At 41.7% G+C, this 18,737-nt stretch overlaps 1 protein-coding gene across 2 annotated transcripts; it reads right to left on the reverse strand.

The window, feature by feature from the left end:
* Window positions 1–2,921: 2,921 nt before the first annotated feature.
* On the reverse strand, window positions 2,922–18,736 carry LOC120720473 (ETS-related transcription factor Elf-2-like). 2 transcript variants are annotated; one of them, XM_040010181.1, is made up of 9 exons: window positions 18,495–18,736; window positions 16,080–16,163; window positions 12,868–13,123; window positions 11,699–11,806; window positions 10,116–10,229; window positions 9,734–9,817; window positions 6,283–6,475; window positions 5,801–6,055; window positions 2,922–5,447 (listed from the first exon to the last, which is right to left on the reverse strand). In XM_040010181.1, exons 2-9 carry the CDS (start codon window positions 16,152–16,154, stop codon window positions 4,940–4,942), a joined length of 1,593 nt encoding a protein of 530 aa, XP_039866115.1. In that variant the 5' UTR covers window positions 16,155–16,163; window positions 18,495–18,736; the 3' UTR covers window positions 2,922–4,939. The 2 variants fall into 2 exon arrangements, with proteins under 2 accessions (XP_039866115.1, XP_039866114.1); XM_040010180.1 differs by having other exon boundaries at window positions 10,116–10,232; window positions 18,495–18,735.
* Between the last annotated feature and the right edge of the window lies 1 nt (window position 18,737).

An 18,737-nucleotide genomic window follows, 5' to 3' on the forward strand; every position in this document is an offset into this window, starting at 1 on the left:
ACCTTGTATTTATAGGCGCCTTTAAAGACCCTCGAGGTCACCTTACATTAGTACAGTGCTTCCCAAACTTTTTTGCTAGGCCCCCCTTTGTTTTACAAGAAAAATCTCCATGTTACTGTCCCTCCATTTACAAAGGCAGAGGCGTCACGGTGTCATTATTTTACATGTAGTTGGTTTTTTTCCCCCTGTGTAATAATATTCAACATTGCTGTCAATACATTTTTAAAACAAATGCCTCTCTGTGCAAAATGGGTTTAAAAACATAAACAGCTGTGGGATCCTGTTTGTCCGTGATTTAGACAGGGGGAACAAACTGTGGCAGGATCAGCCTGATGTTATTTGTATCCCGCTGTAACTTTACTGTATAAAGAGCAAACATCTCCAACATGTCAGGAGTAGTTAGTCATTACAACAAGTGTTTGTGAACTAAAGATCAAGAATGTGGGATCCTGTTTGTCCGTGATCTAAACAGCCCAGCGCTGCTCCCGACGAAGGAAAGACCAATCCTGCAGGGAGACCTACCTCGGCACCTGTGCAGGTGAAGCCAAAGGGAAGATTTGCTTCACCATATTTTCTAGTCTTTGGCTCAGAATGAAGTTGGTTTGGAAATCTAGTCAGCGATGCTTCATCTCCTGTTTTGCATTTGTCTGGGCGCCCCGTCAAAAACCTGTCCATGATGCTAGCAGTGTCCAAGTGTTCTTTTTTTCTTTTCAAACCGCGCCCCCCCGCAATGGTTCTGCGTCCCCCCCCCTCCAGGGGGCGGGCCCCACACTTTGGGAACCTCTGCATTAGTACACCAAAATAAAAACATAAGGTAAACAAAAATAAAACAAGTCTGTAAGCATAAAAGCTAAACAAGGTAAAACTAGACTAAGACGGAGTCATGATGAAGTCAGTTCTGAATAGATGGTTTTAAGCTGCAATTTAAAAGTAGAGAGTTTGTAGTCCGGAGATGTGGAAGTGGAGCAGGTGGGACAGACAGAAGGGAAGCTGAAGAAGAGCAGTGAGCACGTGTGGAGAAGATCAGATACATATGGAGGTTATGAGGTTATGAAACGCTTTGAAGGTAAGAAGCACTGAGGTGAACTGGAAGCTTATATTGTGAGGTAAAGAGAGTACAAGGAAAACTGCAACAATCATTTGACCCCCTATGAGTAAGCGCTTTGGCGACAGTAGGAAGGAAGGTGATTTATTAAATGTATGAATGTTATTCTGCTTGATTCTAATCTGCAGCTGAGTCTCTTACACTGATGGATAACACCGAAGCAAGAACACCTGTTCAACCAATCACATTCATTCCACTTTGATCTGCGACAAACTGAAGCAATCATCTCTTTTTGAAACATTGTTGCGTTCAGCTGGTATATTTGTATGTTCTGTATATTGCAGTTTTCACATCTCTGGAAAAGTTGGCAGTATTAAGGATCATTTTCTGTGGAAGAGCTGTGAATGAGACTCATGGCTGACCATTGGATTAGTTTGATGCTGCCAACACTTTCATGTGCCCACGCTGGCAAACCCTGGGTTGAGTTAGAAAGCTGATAACCAGCTTTGCGTGACCTTTTATCCTGGTCCCAGTGTTAGGGTCAGTGAAGCCAGAAAACAGAAAGACATCCTGGATATGCTGACGTCGCTCCGTGGTGTACAGGACTCTGGGACAGCAGCTGGACTGCACTCAGTCATTACATGACGGAAACACCAACGTCATCTCTTTTAATAGTTTATACTGTATACACAGGTCATGCTGATTAATAAAACAAAAAACACAGATCAGATGTTAATCGAATTTATTTGCTCTCACTTCTCCTTAAACATGTTTTTAATGTTAGTTTTACTTCAGAATTGGCGACTGAAACAAGTATGACTCATACGAACATCAGGGGAGAAAGACCTGATAGATATAACCTCAAATAAAGTCAGTGTTCAGCCTCAGAGGTGACAGTCAGCGAGGGTTATGACAGCGGTGTATCAGGAGCCGTGCTCGCCTGACTGCTTGTGAGGCGAGCAGGTCTGTCACAGTGATACTGTGCTTGGCAGACATCTCCGAAATCATCAGAGCACTTTTGCAAACAGGCTCTCTCTTGACAAACTGACCAGATATCTGAAGATTAAACCACTACATGCTAAAAAAATATGAAAGGTGTAGTTAGTGAGACACAAACAGGATATTTTAAGTATAGACGAGCTTTGTTAGTTTCCAAATTTCTGTTGTTGGTGCTGAGAAACACCCACTGAAACCAGGCAAAGCAATGGATTTGACTCGATCAGCTTTAACCCCGCCCCCTGACTTTGATGGGCGGGTCTGACAAATAAAATATATTTTATTTATTTTGGCACTCCTGGCCCTGCGCCTGTGTTCATTAATTAATATATCATTAAATAACTTACTAAACATGTCAATAATTAATTAATTATTTAATGGCGCATTTGATTAATCAATTTTGGCACTCCTGGCCCTCCATATAGGAATATTTCAGCTAAAATTCATCAATGTTAATTGTTGAAAACAAAATAATGTAAAAACAGTCAAACAGAGGATTCAAAACTGCACTGATAATAAAAGATAAAACTTAGTTTAACAATATATTTTTCTCAACAGTCATCAGGTTATAATTAATTACCGTATATAATTATAATTAACAATTTCTGTCTTTTTCTTTTTTTAGTGCAATGCCTTCGACTGTCAGCTTAGTGAATGAAGCATAATAACCACTGACTTTGTGACTCTTCATCACCAAGTGTTACAAATTTATTGTTTTTTAAAAATCTATTAGTTTTCCTTTAGCTGCATGAGTGTGGCACTGAAATAAGGTGCACTAAAGAAAGATCTACTTCTTTCAGCTCTTGGTGAGCTGAAGGATGGCTTCATCTACTGTCCACTGGATGCTTTCAAGTGGCCTGAAAGGAAGTGCCTAATTCTAGAGGAGATCCTAATCATCCTTTGTCTGCAGGAAGTGCACTACTACTGTCACACTTTAGTAGCTGGAGCCCCGTAGGCTGGTGCATGGAGGTATGGACCATAGGGGGAGGGAATACATTGTGTATCCTCAAACAGCATCTTGAGTGAGATATTTGCCTGCTTTTTTGCCATGTTTGTGGACTTTGTTTGCCATAATAAAAAGTGAATTTGACTGCCAAGACTAATAAACACTCTAATCTTTACGCTCCATTCTATCCGTTTTCTGCTGCTTATCCAGAGCCAGGTCACAGAGGCTGCAGCCTAAGCAGAGAGGCCCAGACCTCCCTCCCTCTCCCCAGTCACCTCCTCTAGCTTATCTGGGGAACACCAAGGCGTTCTCAGGCCAGCCAAGAGATATAATGTCTCCAGCATGTCCTGGGTCTGCACCGGGGTCTCGCCTAGGAGGATCCTTGTCAGGTGCCCGAACCACTTTAACTGGCTCATTTCAATGTGGAGGAGTAGAAGCTCTACTTTTAGGCCCCCCTGAATGGCCAAGCTCCTCACCCCATCTCTAAGGGAGAGCCCAGCCAGTCTTTGGAGAAACAGGGTCGCCACCAAAGAGGGCACAAGATGGACAACCAAAGACTTTGAAACACTGCCAGACAAACTACTTTGTTGATTCTGCTGGCTGCAAGAATCAACATGAGATCGTTGAACCAACGTGTGTCAACAGTCCAGCTGCTGAGATGAGAGGCCTCGAGTTTCCAGATGATGTGCAGAACTGATGTGAACCTACACAGACCTGAAACCTGTCATATGCTTTGGAGAGCAGGAGAGGAAATATGAATTACCCAACAAGATCCTTTTAGAACCAATTAGAAGCCTGGAATGACTTTACCCACTTACTGTTCATTGACGAGTTTTCTCCCCAACTAATTTCATTTGCTGGATAACCATGACTCACTTTTAGAGCCAGCCTCAAGTGGTCATTGGAAAAACTGCATTCTTGGCAGTACTGGCTTCATTTTTCAGACCCAGGAGTTATTGACACTAACAACACCAACAGCAGTACACTTCTGTGTATAAAATATGAGAGCTGGTTGTAGATTTTCCACATATTGGGCTATTTCCTAGGTAAACTAATAGGAGTCATGTTATACTTTGTGCACGGACACTGAACTGAATCTGTAGGGTGAGCAGGAGCATTTTTCTGTGGACCTGGTGTCCATCAGAGCTTTTTAATAAACCACTAAGCTACTGTTCAGATGGTTAAATGAACCCACTCCAGACATTTTTAATTAACATTTGTTTTATACATATTTCAGTAAAATCTACTTCAATACACTGAGAGTACAAGAAAAAAATCATAATATACTTCTGCGGAGCACACAATCAGTTCTTTTTTCTGGATGCAGATATCCTTGACCCCCACTCTAGGGACAGTAAAAAAAGAGGATAACAGTGGGAAATAGTGACAGTCCTGTTGAGTTTAGGAGAGCTCTGCAGACGACCCATGAAAGCCTGAAACAAGCGCCAGTTTCAGTCATTGTGAATGTGTCTAAAGCAATGCCCCCACTTACTCTGCCATTTAAGTTTTACAGTCTTAAAGTCTGTAACCCAAATGTGAAAGGGGCTACAGAGGAATTCAAACTACATGTGTACTGATACATACTCGTCGAGTATCAAAAATCCTTTTTAAGCTTCCGTTTACGATAAAGTCCTGCTAGCCTCTTATGTTAGCTTTGATTACAAAAACAACTTGTCATTTACAATCTAAGGCCGCCCACGTTTCTGAGCTGTGAACCATCGATGTGTATGTCTAACAGTCCCTTTCGTCCTCTGCGAGGCTTCAGCAGCCAGATGGTCAAAGTGTCTCCCTAGAGACCAGCGTCGGTCGGACGGTCTAAGCCAATAAGGGAGAAGCTCAGTTATGTGTCAGGAGGAGGTGGTGTGGGATGTTCCCTGCACTTCCTCAGTAGTGTCCACAGTCACTTTCTGTACATCCCTCTCCACACCAAACCCCCTCGGGGACCCTGGCTCTCAGGATGATAGTTTTTCCACTGACACTGCCGGCGAGCTGGAGGTGGGCAGGGCCTCTGCTGCCACGTCTGATTGTACTGCGTCACGCTTTGGGGGCTGAATGGAGCTTTTGGTGGGGGCTAAGTGAGACTGGACAGACATCTGTGGCAGCGCCTGAGCCATTGTGGCTGGTTTGGCCAGGATGAGCTGCGGTTTGATGGCGGCCTGCGCTAGCTGTGCAGTGACAGGTTTGGCCTGGATGAGTTGCGTGACCTGGCCTGATGGGTTGGCCTGCATGAGCGTTGCCAGCTGGTTGGCTGGGATTGTGATGATGGTGATCTTCTCTCCTGCTTTTGTCCCAGCAGGAAGCATGGTGGGCAGTGCCTGGATCACAAGTTTAGGGGCAGTGCTAGCAGAGGTGCTCGCTACAGTCACTGGGACTCCTGTGGTAGTTGTGAGGATGGGTGGAGAGTTTAACGCCATTTGACCTAGCGAGTTGGTCATGACCACTGGCATAGCTCGGATGGGCCTGCAGGGATAGACAAGCAAAAAAGTAAACACTGAATACATAAATAAATAAAATCACCACACATACACACGGGGGGGACAACATGTCAGGATCCACACTAAATGTGCTCAATGCTGATCATATAAACTTGAAGCATGTGATCCTCAATGCACCACATCCAAACACATCATTTCTCCTGTATAAGACCAGAGGTTCATGATCTGATCAAACAGCACAAGGTTTCCCCTAAAACAGTCTTTGACAGTTTTGTAGAGCAGTAGTGAAAATTAGCCTTAATATATGTATTTGTTTAGAGTCGGACAATCACATTCTACAGGGCACAGGAAGACTAAATGAGCACGTGTTTGTCTGACCTGGTGGTGGTGTTGCTGGGGATGACAGTGACGTAGGTCTGCTGAGGCTGGGAGGTGGTGAGAGACGTAGCGCCCAGGGTGGCCTGGCCCTGCTGGCGAGCCAGATTCTGACCGGACACCACGGTCTCGCTGTCCTCCACTTCCTCTGCCTCCTCGTGATCATCGATCACTCGAATGTTTTTGGGCATGTCTTTAAATTGGTAGGCCAGCCGCTGACCCTCAACTTTGGCAAGGATGCCACGCTGGTAGTAATACCTATACAGAAACAACACATGGAGTATAAACTCTCCAGAACATCAGGATAGGCGGTCAAAACTCATGTCAGAGTAAAAACATAAACTACTTTCCCTCTGATTTCATAAAATAATTGCGAGTCATTATTTGGTCTTTCTGTCTGTTTGCGTCTGATATGTCTTTAATCATCGTGTCCTGGTAAATCACGATTGCAGACTGTGATGTGCTCATGGAGCAAAACAGCTCACCTTAGGGCCCGGCCCATAGTCTCGTAGTTCATGTCAGGCTTGTTTTTGTGTTTACCCCACAGTTTAGAAACAGCCTTTGAATCAACAAGTTTGAAGATGCCCTTCTCTCTGTGCATCCACTTGATGTATCTGGGACACGTGTTCTTATCCTGCAGAAGCTCCAGCAGAAACTCCCAGAGGTAGGTGGTGTTACCTGTGGGAACACATGATACACGGACTTTCAACACTGAGGTCCTGAAAATGCAGAAAAGCAGTCAAGTTCAAAGACTAGTGCAGATTATCATTGGTGACGCCTGTCTCAGTCCCGTGTTTTTATTTTATTTTTATATTATTCAAAAGCAACCAAAGGAAAGTCATTCAGCCGACCTCATTCAACATTTTTTGTTTCATTTGTTAAAAACAGCCAACATGACCCGGTGTAAAATCGATTTACCCGCCTTGATAAATGGCACTACTGCACCTGACTGTAAGCTTTTCCAACCTCATAGACCAGGCTGATCGATCGATGCAGTGACTGAAATTACTCAAAGAGCACATCAACGACTCGTCTAGGAGGCCCAAACAGAACATCATAAAGATCTGCCTCTGATATTCAACAATAAGAAAGACACTTGTACAGTAAAGTGTTGATATCCTTTTTGCTATCCACATTACCTTACAAGTGATATATTTTGTACTTCTGTGGTATTTGACCACATTATTATGCTGGTAGAGCTAGCTCGAGCCACCAAGGCTGGTTTGGGTAAAGCTGGTATGTTTCTCATTCTTTCTTTAAATACAACAGCTTAAAGATTTTGAATGAATGCTGATGAAATGTGTAGGGAATGTGGAGTGTGGTCATGCATGCACCTTTGACCTCTTCAAGGTAGAATAAGGTGAAAAGGTCTTAAAATTCTCCTTCCTTTGCAGCGCTTAGGGAAAGATCCTGGTACATGGGAATTCTACATTTTTCACCCAAACGTCACATCTGACCTGCAACCTTACTTTTACATTTCAAATTGACCCAAAATGCATTTTTGTTTTTACTACAAACCTGGTGATGTACATTAAAATAATAAGCTGCCTCGGTGAAGGGTTTGTAGTTGCTACAGTGGATGGGATATATGTGCTTAGTCGTAGTGCCTGTGTTTCACCAACTCAGCCATAAAGTGGCAGGCCACGTAAAATCAAAGAAGTGGTGTCAGCAGATGCTGAGGTGCCAACTTCCTGGATAGTCGATCGCAACAGAGCTCCAAACTTCACATGACCTTTAGACTGGCTCGAGAACAGTGAATAGCGAGCTTCATGGAATGGGTTACTATGGCCAAACAGCTGCATCCAAGCTTACATCACCAAGAACAATGAAGTGTTGGATGTAAAGTACGGACTACAGAACGCCGGTCCATGTATGCGTTCCCTGCTAGCATCTTGCACCCTGTTGCAATGACCGTCTCAGCTTACCGAATACCGAAAGTTTTTCACAAAAAATTTTGCATTACTGTTAAAATCCAGCCCAGAGTTACTAAAAATGTTGTTAATACATCTGCAGACTTTGTGACATCACGTTGAATTGATAACAGAGTGTAACTTAACAATATAGAAGTAATTTCTACTTGACGAATGATCTGATAAGCCAGAACATTAATTTATGTCAGCTCAGTAAGAGAAACAGTTTCCAGGCAGCGCTGCGTTCATGAAAACTCAGACATCTGAGGTAACTGTGAGGGCATGTGCTCGCCTCCTTGAAACAAACTGAATGTTTCAACAGAAACAAAAATAACTGAATATCAAATATGTAACCTTAAATTTATGGTCTTCACATAGTGTAGACTGCTGTTTTTGGTAGTCTTCTAATGTCCCATTTTTGTGAAGACACCATGAGGATGCTTCAGTAGTTTTCTCACATTTCCAAAGACCCAGGCCAACCAGCTGATAACAGCTACACACCCACGGACATCTATCACGTTAACACTGGTCGAACACTGGTCGAACACTGGTCGAACACTGGTCGAACACTGGTCGAACACTGGTCGAACACTGGTCAGTGTAAAATAATCCAAGGTTGTTGTTTTTTTTTAAAGCGCCATCTCTTGGTCACACTCTGCAACTGAGTGAAAGGGGCGTGTTTATAGTGGAAACTACCAAAGGTTAAATGGGGGGGCTCTAATCGGCTGATGTCAGCTGATGGCTGAAGTGGCAGTTTTCAGTGGTTGTATCTGTACTACAGATGTGTCACATAACATATTTTTTCCTATATTTACTTTTTGCTCTTGCACATCCGGCCAATGAGCAGACTGAACATTGTCACATGGTTTTTAGTCACATTTTGATTTTCTTGGAAATCATCAACTGGTTTGGACCAGAGCACTTTACTGGAAAAAGCTGGTCCTTCATCAAAACACCTGATCAACAAACTCTGACATGAAGAAAAGTGAACCATGTAGGTGCTTGCATACACCTTGGCTTTACACAGCAAAAATCTACAGTAAAGCTAAAGGAGTTAAAATATGCAGATGGACTGTTAGCATAGCTTTATACCATGTTTAACTGGTGAGAGCTCAGCAACAGAAAAAAAAAAAACCCAAAAAAACAAACAAAGGGAACTCCAACCTCTTCTAAAATATTAAATTTTTTTCAATTCAATTATATTTACACAGCGCCAAATCACAACAACAGTCACCTCAAGGCGCTTTGTATTGTAAGGTCGACCCTACAATAACACATACAGAGAAAAACCAACAATCATATGACCCCCTATGAGCAGCACTTTGGCGACAGTGGGAAGGAAAAACTCCCTTTTAACAGGAAGAAACCTCCGACAGAACCAGGCTCAGGGAGGGGCGGGGCCATCTGCTGTGATTGGTTGGGGTGAGAGAAATATCCGTTTTCTGCAGAGCCCTATTACACTCACTCTCTCCACTCAACCAACCTTTGTCTGCTGTGACGTGCCTGGGAATACCGTAATTATCCTAATATCACTAAAAAGACCAGAGTCGCTGCTTTTAGGAAGCCCTGAAATTCTGTCAATTGAGCAAATGGTACCAGAGTTACAGTTACAGATGTTCAAAAGTGCAAAGTGCCTGTCTGGCAACAGGTTAGGCTTTAGGCTTTAGCCGGTTACATTTGGCAGCGTGCTGAAGTTGGCAGCTAACCCATTAGCTATTACTACCTTGATGAACATTTACACCATCAGAATGTTATTAAATGTGCATGTATAAGGTTACAGCAACACATACTCGTTCACTAGCACAATTAAACACAGACAGCTTACCCAGGAGATAAAATACTGTCACAACTATGTTTTATTTTGCCTTCCACTAACATTTAATCGGTAGCTGCAGCTCCCTTTAAGTAAGACAAATATGCAAAAATCATAAAGTGGGAAAATACTGTATCTGGGTTATATCCAGTCATTCTAGGCTAGCAGCTAACAGAGACAGGAGCTGTCTACAGGCAGAGAGCAGCTACAGACCTTTTCCCTCTCTTGGCCTCTTCTTGATGCCCAGATCGAAGGAGCCGTTGGAAGAAGGCTGGTGAGTCTTAGCCTTACGTCCACCTGTACAAACCCACACATAGATCGAGCTTATTCTTCTGCCACATTGTCTGTTGAGCTGATTGACTTTTCATACTTTATGTTACCTTACTCCACTCATAAGTTGGAACAAATCTTGGCATACGGCAGCTTTCAGAGGAAGTTGTCTTTACTGAACTACCTCGTTTGTACTAACACAGCTTCATGCTTTAAATAGAGAGCTGCCTACTGTTGCTTTAAAGTTGTACAGCTTTAGAATGAAAAACTGAACATCAGCAAACAAAATAAAAGGTGACAACAGGTGAGCTGTGCTGACACTGACCTCCTCTCTTCTTCTTGGCTACAGGTTCACAGCCAGGAGGGATGGGGAAGCTCTCTTCCTCCATGGGTCCACACTCTGTAGACACCTCCACCACCGTTTCCATCATCACATCATCTGCTGAGGTAACACAAAACAAGACTATTCTCCTTCTGCTGCATCATGAAGTGAGACAGACATGAAGACTTTCAAACTGTGTACAACAATAAATCTGGCCTCACATTCTCATGAGAAGAGGAACACTTACAAAGGCTGGATATCGACCAGTTGAATTTGAAGGAGGCAGGAGGGCCAAAACAAAAAACCCATAGTCATATCAATCCATTCATCCATGCATCACTCCAGCCAACTCCTATAGCTCATCCGGGGGGACACTGACATGTTCCCAAGCAAGCTACGAGATATAACCTCTCCAGGGGCATACCCAGGACTGTCCGGAGGCATCCTGGAGGCATCCAAGTCAGATCCTCAAACCACACTGACTGGCTCCCTCAGTGGCCCGCGATGTAAGTTTGTAACTTTTCTATTTTTACAATAATTTATGTTTCTCATTTTATTGTAGTCAGCTGTATGACCGATTTTAAAATGCAGGCAGTAACTGGTTCAGTGTTGCACAGTAAACTCTTGTTTTTATACCACACTAGTTCACTTATTACTTTTTCTACATTAATTTAATTATTTAGAGGTTGTGTTTGTTGTTCCTTTGTTTATTAATAGGTCCTTAAATGCATTTTAAAATTCATGCTTTGTAATAAAACAGAGTAATTGGTTTTGTAAATATTTTTGTGAGCATCAAGCTGAGATTCTGCCATTTCTGGCAAAAATACTAATATATATATATATATATATATATATATATATAGTAAAAGCAGCTCATCAGAAGGTGCATGCCAAATATCCTTGGGCAAGACTAACCCCAAGTTGCTCTTCGATGCATCCATCGTACTATGAATGTGTGTGGAAAAGTTAAACAGAAAGTACTTAGAAAAAGTGCTTGTATGGGAAGTTGTGTAAAGCTCTTTGAGTGCTCAGAGTAGAAAAGCGCTATATAACAACCAGTCCATTTACCAAAGCATCGCTATATCACTGATATCATGATATGAAACTTTTATGTTGATTAAACATTTATCCCTGTATTGCTGCACACAATCTGATATGGCACCACCCTCATGGACACTGCAGGTAAGTTGCAATAGCTTCCTGCTAGCTTTATATTTCATTTCTGTCAAATCCTTTAAGGCTAACGTGTGCCTAAAGTTTGTCTGTGGGATCCACAGTGTTATATGCAGGAAAGCAATTTTATTTTTTAGCTTCTTGGTCTTAGTTTAAAAAAAAAAAAAAAGAAGCTAATGAGGATGCACAATAATTATGTACACTAATAAAAAAATGTTAATTACTTTAGGGTATACCCCCCCCTCTGAAAATAAAAGTAAATCCAATAGAATTGTAAAACAAGTCTGGAAATGATAAACAGTAATAAATAAGGTCAGACTGTTTGCTTAATAACTGCACAGAATCTTTCAGATATAAGTCACACATGTAGTGCTTTGTGTGACACAGATTCTGTCATTCATCAGCCTGTTTACCTGTGCTGCGTTCACTGTGCATTCCTCCGGGAGACTCCATGTGCAGAAGCGCTTCAGCGGCTTCAAACGTTTTGTCGAAACACACCATGTCGTGACCTGACATCTCCACTGCAGAGAGAAACCGACTGTCAGTACATACACCTCTGCTAGAAACAGGCTGGGAGCAGCCCTATCATTTTAAATAACTACAGAAATTTCATCTTGGACAAGAAAAAAAAAAAAACACAAAAGGGGAAATAAAACCCAAACAAACAACATAACCTCAACTAATATGAAGTGTTACTTCCTTGTTTTAGGACTGTGCAAGCTGTCTGTTCCTTCTTTCCCATTTCCTGCAATCTGACTAAAAGACTTGGGCATCATTCCTGCCAGCAGAGGGCAGTCTACAACAACACAAGCTCAACTTTCTGGTAAGCATATGGGTTTGTACTACCAGGTTTGTTTATACAGGATCAAATTACAACATAAATCATGGCACTTTATACTGAAAGGTATAAAGTAACCAGATAATCTAAAGTATTTGGGGGGGAAAACACTCCAAAAATAAAACAAATAAAACAAGCACTTTGTGATGGTGGGAGGGAAAATGTCCCATTTAACAGGAAGAAACCTCCAGCAGAGCCAGATTCACTGTGGGGCAACCACCTGCCATGACTGGATGGGGAGGAAGACAGATGTACTGAGTAGAGAAGCGCTCAGTGCATCACAGTGTATCAAAGGAAGGATAACTGAGGGGAATTCAGGGTTACCTGAACCACACTAATGCTCATAGATTTGTTTTTTTGCAGCCAACAAAAAGACAAAAAGTAAAACACAAACAAACCCGATTTCCTCCAGAGCAAGTTACCATAGTGATTTACTTTTGGAAGAAGTGAACCACTTTCATGATACAGAAAACCCAGTTTGCCACCTGGGTAAGACTAAATCCTGCTTCATAGTACAGGCCTCTGATCTCTTACCAAGGCCAGAAAACGTGCAGGTTTCAGTTAGCTGAGCTTCAGTTCTATTTAATATCAAATAAATAATAAATACATAAGTAAATAAATGAAGTCTAAAAAGAATTTAGAAATAATGGATTAAGCTTCTTTTAACCTCCTACTTCAATCGTTTCACACACAAAAAAAAAACCACGACATTTTTCCAGAGAAGCCATCGCTCAGAGGACTCACCAGTCTCCGTCACCTCTGTGACCACCTCCTGCTCCTCAGCCACATCCTGCATCAGGTACGTCTCATCATCGTAGACCAACACCTGAGCAGAGTAGCACTCCTCCACCTGAGCGCTGGGCACCTCCTCTACAATTACTGCAGGACAGCCTTCCTCCTGCAGCACCACCCCCTCCTCCTCTTCCACCTCTTCCTCCATGATCACTGCATCCACTTCCTGCTGAACCACTTCTTCCTCCTCCTCCTCCTCAGCAGGCTGCTGCTCACAGTAGACACGGTTTGACAGATGAAAAAAGACTGTTTTTACTGCTTTTAGAGACTTTATTGCTACGGAAGAGTGAATGTATGACGCCTGAGACACAGACTGTATCAGTTCACTTTTCTCTTCGTGACATGTGCACAGACTCTGGCTCCACATTAAACTGTACCAACCTCATCATCACTGCTGTTTTTGTTTAAACCTGGAGGGTTTTTATTCATACGCTGCTCCTTAATACGTTTGCATTGCAGGTCTGTTTTAGTTGCAAATGTGGCTCACGTTTCCATGGAGACAGCGGCGCGCTACAGAGCTGTGCGTTAAAGAAGCATCGAAGCGAAGAATTTGAGGGGTTTTTTAATATTCAAAATACTCGATGAATCGTTGCAGCCCTAATATAGAATAGATTTTCTTAGCACCATAAAAAATGAATAGAACACAAACAGAATAAATCCACATAACCAAAACAATAAATCGTCTCCTGTTAGCAAAGCATATTTTTCAAACAGGGTTTGGAGTCCATCTTTAGCAGGCTGGCTGTTCTGATTTTCAGTTTTATGTAATTTCCATTTCATGGAGTGTGTTAATGTTTCTACAGCTTTCAAACAAGCTTAATTTGGATTTCATGAAGGACATAACAGCCTCAAGAGACACGAAAACCTGAACCTTTCGAACAGCAGACTGAGCTCTCCTTTTGGCTAAATGTTACTTCTGATGCATATCCAGTCTCGCTTTTTTCTCCTCAATATTTCTTTACTCTTCTTGAATGCAGCATAGTTCCCTCCCAGCTGTTAACACAATGTTATGCTACTTGGCTGTTAGCATTACCAACCATGCTGTTAAGTGGTGTCATTTTGGAAATGTGTAGTTATTAGCTGAAGACGCTCAAACACAGCTGAGGTTCTATTTTACTTGCAGATCAGTGCTGAATTCACTGCACTGTTGTAGTGATTTGAACTATTTCTGGAAATCAAGTTCATCACTAAGCTCAAGCAAATTATGCATGAAACGAAAAAGGTGTCATGTGTTTGTAACCACGGTAACTTCTGACCCCACTTCCGCCAGTCCCTTTATTGTGGCGGGAATGAATCCTGTATAAGTTCCGGGTCAATCAGCTGCATGTCCCTGCTCCTCTGGCTGCTGTTGTCCCTGTGGTTGGCGTACTTGTCAGATATCGACAAATTCTACACTACAGACCATTTGACAGCGTGCAATAACCCGGCCGATTCATTCATCTTTACACTACCTCACAATCGACTCAACGGTGAGTTATTTGTTTGTTTTGTTTTGTCACAATGAATGACAATGCGGAGCCGCGATCGCACATCCTAAAACGCCGGTAAGCTAAAGCTAGGCTAGCGACAGTAAGTGCAATTACTAGTTTTATTTATTGAATATTGTTGTTTTTGTTTATTCCATTATGGCCGAATGTTGACTTAATGTATCTAGAGTTGAACGAGTGATTTGATTTTTGTAGTTTTGTCCGTTTTGGATGTTTTTTGTTACTTTTCTGATGAAATGCCAAAATGGCCTATGAGATTTTGCATGGAGTTAAATTCCATTTAGATTATTGAATCTGTTGCGCAAAACCTGTGATTAAATGAGTTTTGTAAATATATTTGATTAACTTTGGATAATATTTATTAGCTTTATTGCTGATATACTTTGATGGGACCCATGAGAATGTTTTTTTTCTATAATAGTAGGTTGAATGAAATTCATTATAAGAGATGATGGTTTATTGATTGTTGTATGAAACATTAATTAATTACTTGTCTTTGTTATTTATGTATTTATTTTGTCACAGCAGTAGAATGCTGTTTCATTTTCTTCTGTGAATGATAATTTATGTTTTTGACCTTGTTTAGGTCAGGTTTTTTTTTTTTCTCCCGCGATCAGCCCTGATCAGCGCGAGATGGCGAGCCACCCAACCACCGCTACGTTGCGGTAGGAATTATGAACATATGGACTGAATCAAACTGTTGACACATGACCTATCACAGGTCCATGGAACTAAAATAAATCACATACTGGACTACACCTCATTCCACCTCCTTTTGGAACCTAATAAGCTGTTTTGTGTTGTCAACATTATTTTTGGTTGTGATATATATGCACATTTTTTTATTTTTTTTGTACATCCGTCTATACATTTCTCATAACAAACATAATATATATATTTTGAGCTCTACTTTGGTTTCCTGTGTTTTATTCACACACTCAGACTCCATAGTCGAAACTTATTCTGATAGCTCATTGTCTATGAGGCTGCAGTCAGGCGCCCTGGTCCTTTAACCGCGTTACATGTTACTGAGTCACATGATCTGAGTTTTTCTAACAGACCGTGGGATAGAAAAACAAAAACCGGTTCATAAGGGAAACAATATATTAACAACCCCAAATAGGAACAAAAGTTCTGGCAAGCTCAGTCCCATTCCAGTTAACTCAGTTTAGTCACTCTGTTTTGGTAATCCATCCTAGTTTAGTTAATTGAATGTAAAATACTCCACTTTGGGTTTTCCAAATTAATCCACAAAGGGAAAACTAAATAAGGAAGTCAGAGGTTTGGCAAACAGAATCACAATGCAAAGCCAAGCCAGCAGCCAATCAGATCATCTGGCCAGAAGGATGTACAGCGCCGGAGCAAGGTTGGCTGTTCTGATAGCGTGGCACCCCAGCTGAGCCATCTGACACAGGAGGACCAAAAATCGCCGGAGGTAAGCCAAAATACAGTTGTAGAGGCCAACTTCATACTTTGAATTTGCCAGCTAAAACACACTGACTGATAAAGCTCATAACAAAGGAGATAATGGGCTGAACACTCCTACTGCATCAAATCAGAGTGCTCTAACTCGTCGACTGTCAGCAGAGTGTGGAGGTCAAACACAAACATAATTACATTATAAAACACACATTCAAAAATAACAATTATGGCCACAATGTTGATACAAGCATTTACCTGTTGGGGGTCCTCCACCACAGTCACATACTCCACTATGTTCCCACCACCATCTGACACCACCACAGAGGTCATCACTCATTCCTGCAAAAACAAAAACAAATTATTGCAATACTTCATGATACAATTGAGATTTTTTTTTATTTTGTAACATTGCAATTACATATTGCGACTTATCAACTTTTTGAAATGCAAAGTTAAACTTTATCAATATCTATTTTACTGAATAAGATAAGGCTATTTGTTTTTTTGCTGCAAAATGACATTGTTAAGCATAATGACCACTGTCACTGAAACCTGCCATAAAGGATGGAGTTCTTCTGCAATTATAGGATTTTAGTTTGGCCATTACACACAATCTTTTCCTGGCAGTACAGCAATAACAGGGGGAATCAGTGAAAATCATGGGTTGGTGCCCACATACACAGAAACTCACATTTAACTATTACATTTGTTGTTGGCAACCTTCTTGTTTTATAGGATTATACCCAGAATACTAACAGCTGGCAGCCAGATGAGCCGTGTCCCCACGACTTGTCCTTATTATTAAAGACTCATTGAGACTGATGACAACATGTTGGCAATCTGTCTGTATTTATAACTCACACAGACGTTATTTGCAAGCTTTCAACAATCTCTCTGAGTGACTGCAGTCAGTCCAAGTCAAACTGTGACTGTTTAAAAAAAGGTTGCCTCCTATCAGATGAGATGAGCCCTCTCGTTCAGAGTATTCCCAGAGTTCACTTAATAATATATCATATTTGGTGTCAATACAATATCACCATACAAGATATCACGATAAAATACTGTACTGATGTTTTTCCCCCATCCTAAGTGTTTGCATCTGTACAGGGTTGGGATCATATGAAGCCCACACTGACCACAGCTCTCCTTTTAACATTGTGGTTATAAAGGATGAAATCTCTTTCATTAAACTGAATTTTGGTGATTTTCAGGGCTGCAACAGTTCAGAGTATCTGGGATTATTTGATCATAAAAATGATTTCTGGACAAATTCTTTGCTTCGATGCTTCGTTTAAGGCACAGCTCTGTAGCGCTTCAATGTCAACATGAACGCCAGCGTTTCACCCACATCTGCGACTAAAAGCAGACCTGCAGTACAAAAGCATTCATGAGCAGCGTGTGAATAAAACGTTTCACAACAGAAACACTGATAACGGAACAGCAGCAGTGATGATGACGCTGGCATAGTTTAACGTGGAGTCTGTTTACACACCGCGGAGAGCAAAGAGGCGGAGCCGTTACCGACACGCTGAGCTCGGGTAGAGTGACAGAAAACAGCAGCGCTGTTCCTGTGATCACCATTAAAACTTTTACTGGGAAAAGCGAGCGGGAGTCCTTCATCAAAGCTTCCGATCAACAAACTCCGACATGAAGAAAAGAAAAGCGAACTTTGCAGCTGTTCCAGCCACCGCTGTTTGTTTTACACAGCGAGAAATCTGCAGTAAGGCTCCAGAAGTAAGAGCTATACTAACATATGCAGATGAGCTGTTGACTTAGTCTCAGACCGTGCTTGAATTATACAGCTTATAACTGACTTATTAATTGTGGATGGATTCATCTGCCTGATATTTATTTACCATTCAAACTGATACATTAGTAATGTTTATGGTTGTGAGTAGCAGACAGTAGCAACCTAACTTAGCCTGAGCACTACAGCTCTATAAAGTCAAAACCTTTAAGTTGCTCAGTTTGTATGAGAAGCTTAAATGTTTAGCAGAAGTTTGAGTTTCAACTTTATTTTACTTTTAAACGCAACTTTTGACATTTGGAGTTTTTTTCTGCCAGTGCACTGTTTACACAGCCAAGATCCCGAACACACACAGCTCCGAGGACAGGATAAACGAATCGGTGCTGTGGGCTAACTTCCAATATGAGCACTTCAAAACAGTAGCAGTCCAGAGTAGTAGCTGTGTCCGTCAGGTCTGACACGACCGGCTGGTGTGAGATCAGACAATGACCGTTCACAGCACGCAGGCTGATGTTTACTTCCTGAGTAGGTTGCCGCCGCTATTTGTCACCGAGTCTTAAAGCTTCAACCTCTACAGCTAACCTGTTAGCTAATGCTTCTCCTGTTTCCAATAAAGACTCATCCATCTTACTTAATCTTGCTCGTAACTTTGTCCACGCGGCATTATTTGTGTGTAAAAACGTTTTCTTATTGCGTTATCACGACTGTTTAGCAGAAGCTAGCATTAAGGGGAGTTGTTGAGCAGTTAGCGCTATATAAGAACCAGTCCATTTAGCAGATAGCTAGCCAACATGAACATCGTTTTTATTATACATTTTAAACCCGCGCTAGGTAAATTCTATAACAAATATGACACGTGCAGTGTGCATTGGTCGGTAGCAGAATCTGTTGACATGTTAATGCCTCGAGTTTTCTCTCCTTACCTTGTTTTGCTTTTGCTGATGAAAAGTCAGTTCCACGGCTAGCGCTAGCTGGGCCCAATGTTTGCTAAGTTAACCAAGGCCAAAACGCTTACTTCGCTTGCATAAAAAGATGTTTGCAGCGGGTCTTCGTTACTCGGAAATCGCTTCGCAGACGCCTATAAATGTTTTTCTTGAACACAAACCCCAAAGTTGTGTTTCCTTCGTGCTATCCTGTAGCTTTCCGGCGCGCCGCCTCTTCGCCAC

Source organism: Simochromis diagramma, unplaced genomic scaffold (assembly GCF_900408965.1).
Source record: "Simochromis diagramma unplaced genomic scaffold, fSimDia1.1 OVJJ01000585.1, whole genome shotgun sequence".
NCBI classification, from domain to species: domain Eukaryota; kingdom Metazoa; phylum Chordata; class Actinopteri; order Cichliformes; family Cichlidae; genus Simochromis; species Simochromis diagramma.

Bases quoted from the DNA above. Each gene is read 5' to 3' on its own strand.
- LOC120720473 (XM_040010180.1), bottom strand. From the start codon at position 16,154: ATGACCTCTGTGGTGGTGTCAGATGGTGGTGGGAACATAGTGGAGTAT. The intron at 13,124-16,079 runs GTAAATGCTTGT...TACTGTGAGCAG, and splicing joins TGGTGGAGGACCCCCAACAG to CAGCCTGCTGAGGAGGAGGA. The intron at 6,476-9,733 runs GTCTGTAGCTGC...GTGTTCCCACAG, and splicing joins GAGGCCAAGAGAGGGAAAAG to GTAACACCACCTACCTCTGG.